The sequence below is a fragment of the Sorex araneus genome, chromosome 10 (genome assembly GCF_027595985.1).
Source record: "Sorex araneus isolate mSorAra2 chromosome 10, mSorAra2.pri, whole genome shotgun sequence".
Lineage (NCBI taxonomy): Eukaryota > Metazoa > Chordata > Mammalia > Eulipotyphla > Soricidae > Sorex > Sorex araneus.
In genome coordinates, this window is record NC_073311.1 from 31,291,231 (window position 1) to 31,300,822 (window position 9,592).

The 9,592-nt window shown below is 51.3% G+C and overlaps 2 protein-coding genes across 4 annotated transcripts in view; both read right to left on the minus strand.

Moving 5' to 3' along the window:
- The window catches only part of POC1B (POC1 centriolar protein B), a 111,331-nt gene extending 103,436 nt beyond the window's left edge, over nucleotides 1–7,895 (minus strand). The window contains exons 1-2 of one of the 3 annotated variants that reach the window (XM_004602730.2): nucleotides 7,593–7,895; nucleotides 6,991–7,075 (exon numbers count right to left, since the gene is read on the minus strand). In XM_004602730.2, the coding sequence (XP_004602787.2) occupies nucleotides 6,991–7,075; nucleotides 7,593–7,607 (100 nt within the window). In that variant the 5' untranslated portion in view covers nucleotides 7,608–7,895. Of the gene's footprint in view, nucleotides 1–6,990; nucleotides 7,076–7,506; nucleotides 7,570–7,592 lie in introns of those variants that run through there. The other 2 variants (XM_055118469.1, XM_055118470.1) reach the window with 2 other exon arrangements.
- GALNT4 (polypeptide N-acetylgalactosaminyltransferase 4) lies at nucleotides 465–6,656 on the minus strand. Its single transcript, XM_055118468.1, has one exon. The coding sequence runs from the start codon at nucleotides 6,382–6,384 to the stop codon at nucleotides 4,639–4,641; it is 1,746 nt and encodes a 581-aa protein (XP_054974443.1). The 5' UTR covers nucleotides 6,385–6,656; the 3' UTR covers nucleotides 465–4,638.
- Nucleotides 7,896–9,592: the final 1,697 nt, after the last annotated feature.

The following is a 9,592-nucleotide window of genomic DNA, read 5'->3' on the forward strand; positions in this document are numbered from 1 at the left end:
ATTATGTCAGTCATTGCTCTATGAGTTTTAGAACTCTATTGTTTAGTATATACATGTACATTATTGCTGTGTTTACTTGTTATGTGGAACCCTTTCAATATACAATGCCTTTGTCTTTTGTATCAATTTTGAATTAAAATCTATTCTGTCTACAAAAAAACTGAAATTGGTGTTGATTGGACAGAGTAATAGTACAGCAGGTAGAACGTTTGCCTTGCATACAGCCAACTATCACCTAACCTTGAGCCTGCAAGGAGTGATTCATGAGATGAGTGCAGAGCCAGGAGAAAGCACTGAATACACCTGGACTTAATCACTACTTCAAAAAAAAAAAAAACAAAAAAACTGGTGCTGATATGCATTAATGATAACACCAGAACACTTGCCAGTTAATAATACACTGCAAAATAATGTCCAAACTTTGACTTTTTAATATTCTACCGTTTGCACATTCAAACAAAAAATATTGCAGCCTTAGCTTACTTCTGTTACCATCCCTGAGTATACACAGGAAGTGACCCCACAGATCAAAAAACCATCAGAGTCCATTTGTAAAAATAAGTAGAAATAATTTTATTTCGAGTCTTAATCAATATAGAAAACACCATTAATAACAGCAGAGAGTGAAAACCACTCACAATACAAGAAAAAAAATTCACTGCCCAAAGTTATTCTGAACACAACATTCTTTGTGCTTATTTGAAAATATTATTAAAACAACAAAACAATAAACAAGTCAAAACAAAAAAATTATTATTTAAAACTGACACCTAGGACTATACAACTTGCATTCAACCTGGAGAAGTTTGCTTTGCCAATATGTTTTATGATAATACTCAGAAGCCTACTATTGGATAAGTAGACACTTTCTTTGACAATAAATAAGTGCTTGTGAGTTGGAGTTGTAGAACTGCAGATGGCTAGCCTGTCATTTTTAATGTCTATTTAGGCAGCCAATCATTCACAGAATTGGAGACTAATGGCATTAGCAGTCACTTAAGATGACACTTGTCTACAACATGTATTACTTTCTATTAGGCATGTAAATTAACTCAAAAGGTCAAGACTCAATAGTTGACAATATGAGAGCACACTGGTTACCAATAAATTAGAATTGGGGAATCCAAATGTAATTTTTTTTTTTTTTTTTTTGCTTTTTGGGTCACACCTAGCGATGCACAGGGGTTACTCCTGGCTCTGCACTCAGGAACTACTCCTGGCAGTGCTCAGAGAGGATCATATGGGATGCTGGGATTCAAACCCGGGTCGGCTGCGTGCAAGGCAAATGCCCTACCCGCTGTGCTATCACTCCAGCCCCTCCAAATGTAATTTATTTGTATGTCTACAATGTTGTTTTATAATTAAATTGGAAATGCCTCTGGATAAAAATGTGAAAATCTCCTGTTATTTAAGCTACAGTGAATAATAAGCCACCTGTTTGAGTTGCTGATATGAAACACACTTAAATATCTTCTAGGAAGAAAAAATCTCACACACTGCAATCTGTGTAAAAAAAGAAATAAAGAAATATGTATTTCACTATTAAATGCAGCTTTTCCCTACAACCAGAGCAATAAAATAGTAGAATAAAATAATTCCAGTAAACTCCTAAACATATCCATTTTAGTCCTTCTATTTGAGTGACTATTTATTTTTAAGGCAGACTGGGAAAAGGCAAAAGGTGGGTTTTAGAGAATATCTGTTGCCAAGAACCCCTTTTGCTAAATTCAAGGCATTATTATAAATCTCTTTCCAATTGTACCATGAGAACCATGCACATCGCATATGAAATCTGGACAATTCCTTGGTTAACTCTAAGGTTGCTAGAGAACTTACAGAAACTATTTGTACATTTTGTTCTGATAAGAAAACATAACAAAATATTCAAGACATATAACAATTTTACTTTTTGAAATGGTTATTCTAATTTTTTTTCCTTAAATCCAGATATTATAAAGTTCCTAGCCCTCCAACTTTCAAGTAGACACTAAGAACAACTTTATGTATGAGTACTATGGGCTGATTCTCTATAAAACATGCATTTTCCTAAATCTATACCAAACTAAACTGGTTGAGATTAAACTCTAAATTTAACCTGTTAGTTTTGAATATAGCATGGGATTTAAATCAGCCAATCCTTTAGAAATATGCTTACTTTTCAAATACCTTAAGTTTTGGAAATATTTGTATTCCTAGCCCCAAAGATTACTTTTTGAGTCTGAAAGACTAAAGATAAACAGAATTGATCCAACAAATGTGAAAATGAACTAATTAACACTGGCTTTGACTCCCTAATGAATCCAAGATAAACCCTGTGAGTTGAACTCAGCTCACTTAATTTTTATTATTTGTTTGGGCGCCATCCCAACAGCACTTAAAAGTTACTCCAGGGACTGAATCCAGTCAGCCCGCCTGTAAGGCAAGCGCCCTACTTGGTGTACTATCGGTCTGGCCCTCTTTAATTTTTAAAGCCATTTCTCTTTTCCAGCTTTATAAATAGATGGGAGCCATTCCACAACAATTACTCATGTTAAAAGTGAGATACTATCCTCTAGTTCCATCCACATTGCTGCAAATTACATGATTTTGTTCTTTCTTAGAAGAGCTGCAAAGTCTTCCCTTGTGTGTAGAGACCATAACTTCTCGATCTATTCATCTGTAGTTGGGCATTTAGGTTGTTTCTATATATTGGCTATTGTACTAAGTGCAGCGATGAACACAGGTGCGCTCATATTCTTTCTAATTAATGTTCAAGTGCTTATTTATTGTAATCATCTTTGTCTTGAAAGAATTTTTTTAAAATCTTTTAAGAGCATAAACATTTTCAGTTAAAACAAACAAATCATCCAATTAAAATCAGGTTAATGATGACCTCACGGAGGGTGGGAGCATGTAAATGAAAGCTATATAAAGACTGCCCAGTCAGCTACAAAACCTCAGGAGCTTGATGGTGCCTCGGGTTCTAAACCAGCACCCACAGTTCACAGACAGAACCCGGAGGCCCAAGAAATCATAGATTAAGTAACTTGGCTCATCCTGAACTGAGCCTTTGGGGGCAATCATTCTCCCACCTGCTGAAAGCCATCAAGTGCAAAATGCTAAAATCCAACAGGAAAAGCAGCATTCAGCCCTGCCAAGGCCATCTTCTTGAGATTCTACTCCTGATGTCCTAATCAACAAGAACCCTAAGCACCAAGAATTCCCTAGAATGACACTGCAGCCTCTGTAAAACCAGGCCCCTTTTCCATTTTACACCTCCCAGTAACCACAGGAGGGTCTAACTTCAGCAAGGCCTCCACTGCGTTGACCCGAAGCGATTAAGCATTAGCAAAGGCAAGTGTGGTACTGTGGTACTTCAAATGAAACTCTCCAGGTCAAACACAACTAAAGGAAATGCGATCAGGAAATGCCCAACACACACAAACAAGTTCACAGAGAGGGCAGGCTACAAAATCAAAGCAATCTGAGGTATCAAAAAAGATTAAGTCCAATAGCGCAAGCTTACAGAGTCTAGAATATCAACGTCTACCCCTCCCAGTCAGATGTGGGTATATTTTTCAGAGATGTCTCCTTTATACTTAAGCCAAAAAGAGCTCCATGCTCATATTCCAACCAATGCCCCTTCAAAGGGACATAGAGCTGAACTAGGCCTTTTTCCTGAAGAGCAACTCTTTTGGATTTCCAACTGATTAGAGAAAAATCAGAATTATTAAAAAAAAAAATTAACAAAACCTAAAATGCCCTGCACTGGAACAAAGAAATTCAAATTCTGTGCACAATAATAATAATATTAGCTAAGCCACACACTGATGAATCTTGTTTTAAAAGGGGGCTGGGTGCAGTGGGGGCAAAGAAACCAACCACACAGGAAGGGTGAGTGTACACAAGCTCTGCATGCACCTGATACCAGCCTGGCCCACTTCCACAGCACTGGGTGCAATCTTTGAGGCCCCTGAAAACCTCCAGGGTGACTCTGGAGCTTCTGGCACTGAAGGCCCAAGCAAACATGGCATCCTTGGGTCCTGAACTGAACCATCCACCACAAGGGGGAGTGGCCTCCCTGGACCCTGGGCATTGCTTGGTAGCCCCCAGCTGCACAGAAAGAGATGTAGGGCCAGGAGATAGCTCAGGAGACGGAAGCACAGGCTTTATAAGCTGGAGCCCTGGATTTGATCCCAAGCACAGCACGGTCCCCCAGCACGGCTGGGTACCACCATCCCTTTCCATCCTAGCACTGCCAGGTATAAGCCCCAAAAAAGAAAAAGAAAAAAAAAAAAAGCATGTGCAGGAAACTTACCCACCAACCACCAATCACCCCTCATGCTGTTTGGACTATTACATTCCTTAATAATATTAAATCTGGCACTTAAATGTATTGCGTATCTCAATTCACAGTCGAATTTCTAAAAAGGAAAAGGATCAACCTTTCTAAGTAAGCTGTAAGGCACTTGGAAGTGAGCAACAGCAGTTGTGTGCACCCAGTGCCGGCAGTTCGAAGCCCAGACCAACCAGACTTCACCGAGATTTTATCCCACCGACAACCAGGAATCGCATCAGCACCGAGGCTCTCTGAAGGCGCCGTGGCCTTCCTTGCAGCCAGTGTCGGGCTGCAGATCCCAAGCACGGGCTGTGCCTTTCTTATTTCTCAAACTTCCACATCTGGTTTCTATCTCCCGAGTCACACGTCCGCAGCTGCACGTCGGCGTGGCCCTGCGGTGTCCGAAACGCGCTCAGGCACAGCCCCGAACGCGGGTGGAAAACGGTGCCATCGGCCCTGAAGTGCCAGATCATGGGCTCGGGGACTGGGGCGCCGTCCTGGGGACAGTTCTGCATCCCCACCGTCGTACGGGCCCCCTGCACCTCGGCGCAGAGCTCCGTCACGGAATTAAAGCGGATCTCTTGCTTGGACGTGTACTCGAAGAACTGGTTGCCTCCCTGACCGTGGCAGCCGAAGAGGGAGAGGTTGGCCCCAGTGGGGTTATGGCTGGGCGCGTTATAGTCGAGACACTCGGAGGCGATGCCAACGCTCCGCACGGCCCCGTGCCAGCCGGGCCGGTCCTCGGGCACGTGCAGCTCGGAGACGATGTTCCGCAGGTACCACTCGAAGCTCTGGCACTGGAGCGCACGGCGGAGCTCCTGGCGCTGCGAGATGTCGCCGTAGGCCTCGCGGCGGGCGGGCGGGTTGCGGTTGTAGAAATGCTCCTTGTAGTCATCCATCCACACCTCGGCGACGCGCGCCGTGTTCTGCAGGAAGTGGGGGCGCGCGTAGGGCGCCCGCCGCGGGAACACGTGGCCCACGTGCGAGCAGGGGTGGATCTCCAGCTGCCCGCCGCACTGCCACACGCGGAATGACAGCTCCAGGTTCTCGCCGCCCCACACCTCCATGCCCGTGTCGTAGGTGCCCAGGTGGTGGAAGTACTTCTTGCTGACGGCGAACAGGCCCCCCGCCATGGTGGGCGAGCGGATGGGATCGGTCCTCGAGCGGCGCCGCAGCTGCTCGCGCCGGGGCACCGAGCGCCACTGGAACGTCAGGCGCCAGTCGAAACCGCCGATCATGGGCTCGCCCGTCTGCATGTAGTACTCAAACGTGTTCCAGTCGATGGTGTCGATCACCGGGCACACCACGGCCGTCTCGTCCTCGCCGATGCGCTGCAGCAGCGGCTCCAGCCAGCCCGTGCTGCACTCGCAGTGGCAGTCCAGGAAGGTCAGCACGTCCCCGGTGGCGAAGGTGGCTCCGATCAGGCGGGCCCGCACCAGCCCCTCACGCTGCTTGGTGCGGATCAAGCGCACGCGCTCCAGGCGGCTCACGTAGGTCTCCAGCCGGTCCTTGAGGTAGATGCGGTCGCTCAGGTCGTCCACCAGGATGACCTCCTTGAGCAAGACGGCGGGCGACGTCTCCAGGACGCTGTGGATGGTGCGCAGCAGCGTGGACCAGGCCTCGTTGTAGAAGGCGATGATCACCGAGGTGGTGGGCAGCCGCGCGTAGTCGAACGTCTTCACTCGGCACTCGGCCATCCTCCGGTCCTCGATGTGGCGGTGCAGGGAGATGCGGTCGCTCAGGTAGATGTTGATGGCATAGCGCTCCAGGAGCGCCTGCTGCTGCTTCTCCTCCTCGGGGCCCAGCTGCAGCTTGCTGGCTCGCCCCCACTCGCCCAGGGCGCCCGGGTCGGCCGGGGGTTTCTCATAGAGCGGCCGCGACGGGTCCCACGCCCGGCTGCCCGGCTCGGCGGGCGCTCGCAGCCTGCGCTCCGCACCGCCGCCGGGGTGCGCTCGGGTCGAGGCGGCCCGCAGGGTGGAGACGGACAAGTCCAGCAGGAGGTAGGCCGCCGTGCACAGCGCCAGCAGCAGGCAGCTCTTGCCGGCCCAGGTCCACCTCAAGGCCATGCGGAGCCTGCGGGGCGCGGGCGCAGACGCGGCCGCTCAGAGTCACCCCGCGCGGGGCGGGAGAAGCGCTGCAGCCGCCGGGACCCGGGCGCTCAAGTTCCTGCTTCGGGGCAGGGAGGGGACGTGCCCGCGGCTCGGCTCCCCGCGGCCACCGAGCGGGGACGCTCGTCCACGGTGGGGACAGGGTCCCCGTGAGACGTCTCTGGCCTCCAGCACCTCCGCAACTCGGCGCCCCGCACTTGCTCGGGCTCGGCTCACAACTTTTCACCAACTCTGCGGCCAGCCAACACCCCACCCTCCCGGGGCGGGCGCGCAAACCCCGCCCCGGCCTCTCCCGCCCCCTGCCGGACGGTGCCGGGGCCAGCAACGCCGCGCCCCTGCGCCCCGACAGCCGAGGATCGCGGACCGCGGGGGGCATCCTCTGCGGGATCCAGCCTCTGTCTCCCGCCGCCCTCCACCCTCAGCACCCGACTTCGCCCTTGCGGGCCCCGGCGCGGGCGGGCGGGCGGGCGCAGCGGCGGGTGGTCCGGCCCGTGAACGCCACATCCCCAAAGACCCGCCAAACTGAGCCCAGCGCCAGCGCGCCGCGCGCCCTCGGAAACTCACCGAGCTGCCGGCCGTTGGGGCTGAAGTCCACCGAGGTGATCGCGGCTTTGTGGCCCTTAAAATAACGCTCCAAAGTGGGGTCCTCCTGCAGGGGGAAGGCGTCAAGTTTGGAGAGCGGGTGCAGAGATCCCCAGGGAGGGGTGCCGCCAGGGGACCTCCGCGCGGGGAGGGACAGGCGGGGCGCCCAGTCCCCATCCTCCCGCCGGGCGTCCCGGGACCCCGCGCATCCCGCGCATCTCGCGCTCCAGCAGTCCTCCCGACTTAGGAACTTTGTGATTGTTTTATTTTCCCCGCCCCCCGAAGCCTCCAGGTGATTCTGACGCAGGCGTTCCACGGGAACCGTGCGAGAATCCTAGGGGCCATGGAGAAGGGGATGGCGGGGTTCACTCTGTTCTGCCCAGGGCACGCGGCATAGGGGAGGAGCGCCCGGAAATAGCTCCTGGAGCTGAGTTCGAGAGGAGGGCGCCCCGGGATGGAGGGAGGGGGGTTCGCGGCTCAGGAGCTGGCCGCGCGCACCTGCCGCCCCCTCCGGCCGGGTGCGGGCTCCGCCCGGGTTTGGCTGGAGCGATTCCACAAAGGCGTCCCCCGCACCCCGTCCTTACCGGGGAGGAGGCCATGTGGGGGAGCGGTGTGCGCCGGGCTCCCCGCCGGCGGGGGAACCCGGGGAGGGGGCGGGGGGGGAGGGACCGAGCGGCGCGCGGAACCGAGTGCCCACTGCAGTGGCGCCTCCCGGTCACTACAACAACGGTGGTCCAGGCCGGCCCGCGCTGCAGGCGTGACCAGTCGAGTCCCGAGGCCCTGCCGCCGCCGAGCGGGCCCGACGCCTCCGGGTCAGGCGGGACCGTCAGCCGAAGCCACGCTCGCGCACCCCGAGGCGCACCCCCTGGAAAGAAAGTGTTAGCCCGGGGATGGGGTCGGGGGAGGCCGCCGGGAGCGAGAGCCTCGGACTCTAGGATCGATGCGATCCGAGTTCGATTCCTCCTTAAAGAGAGAGGCGCCCGCGGAGTTCTAGCGGGGAGCGCGGCTCTGCGGCGGGGCGCCTTGCTAGTTCCTGGAAGCCGGGGTGCTAATTCCGGCCGCATGGGGGAAACAGGAGGGGAGAGGAGATTTAAGTTTAGCCCCTCACTGTTTTTACATAAATCTGGCGTGATAGAAAAGTTGCATGGATAAATGAATGGGCTTCACTTAACCGGGTTTTGTTGTTGTTGTGTTTCTATTTTCGGGGGAAAGAGGGTGCTCCAAGAGGTATTTGGAGGGCTCGGTTGGGTGTTGGGCACTCGGGTCCTGCAGTGCCAGGGACCACCTGCACCACCGTTGGGGACCTCTAGAACTACACCTAGCAGTGCTTAGAGGTACTGCTGGGGATCTAACCGGGGTCTGGCGCATTCTTAAAAACTGGCCCGGGGGCGGGGTGGAGGGTGGAGGGAAGAGGCGGGTAAACTTATTTTTAAAAACTTTAGCTAATGAAAAGTTAGGTCAAGAGAAAGGCCCAGAGAGTGCACATCTGTAGGGTGGAGAGTAGTCCTGCAAGCCTTCTGGCAGGGTCTTTCTAGTGCCCTAACCCTGGGGTTCTCTGCACGTGTTAAAATTAATCTGGGTGTTGTCACTGGGAAAGCCTTTGGACCCTAGATAGTCGTTTCTTAGTCTTATCACTACCCTTACATTCTCCTGAATCTTCTTTGGGGAGGTGCACCTTTGGTTTCTCTGTCTCCAAAAAGCTCAGAATTTGCATTTCAAAGGGATGTTGTCTTCAAGCCTTTGGGCTACTTCAGGGCTAGACAATTCTTAGTTTTATTATTTCCTGTAAAACTCCTTACCAGCCCTCCCCATCTATCTGACTGCAACCCCCGCCTTCACCCACTTAAACCTGTAAGGGTTAAAGCACCTATCTGTTCTTATATACTCCGTTGCTTATGCTTTCTAGGCTAGCTTCTTGAACTCTGGGTCTCCACTAATGGAATGCGGTGTTCTGGGGGGAAAAATTGGCAACAGTAAAAGTTTTCTAAATAGAAACACACACAAAAAGAATTATTCAGAATTATTTCTGATTCTCGGGTGTTTCTTGTTGCTGATCTGTGTTGCCTTTCTTCCAGGAAAAGGAGTCCTAAGTGGGAAAATGTTATCTCTGCTTCAGTGCAACACTCACTTTGGGGAGAACAGGAAACTGGATTCAGGCATGTCACACTGTGTCTAAAGCCATCTCAACCTCTACCTCGGGCTTTTGTATATTGTATCAACTGCATTTTGAAGTTGATAGAATTTCAGAACCTTACTTCCCTTTACTAATCACCAACGTTATTCTTTTTTTTTTTTTTTTTGAAGTTAACAGATTTTATTTAGAGGCTTCTGAGGGAAGAGGAAGGGGTAAGTGGGAGAATAATAAGAATCACGCGCTCAAGAGAGAATTCGGGCTTCTCCAAGGGTGGAGAGAGCTCTACACACATCCTAGCACTGGACAGGAAAGCACGAAAGTACACATCTCAAGAGGGGAGATGCGGGCGACACATGTGCTCAGGTGACACGTGCTCGGCCATGTGGGTACCCACCAACTTCATTCTTAAATAGTTTACATACAGCTGTCAAAGATCACATAGAGAGGGGT

Coding starts and splice junctions, on each gene's coding strand:
- GALNT4 (XM_055118468.1), bottom strand. CDS start 6,384: ATGGCCTTGAGGTGGACCTGGGCCGGCAAGAGCTGCCTGCTGCTGGCG.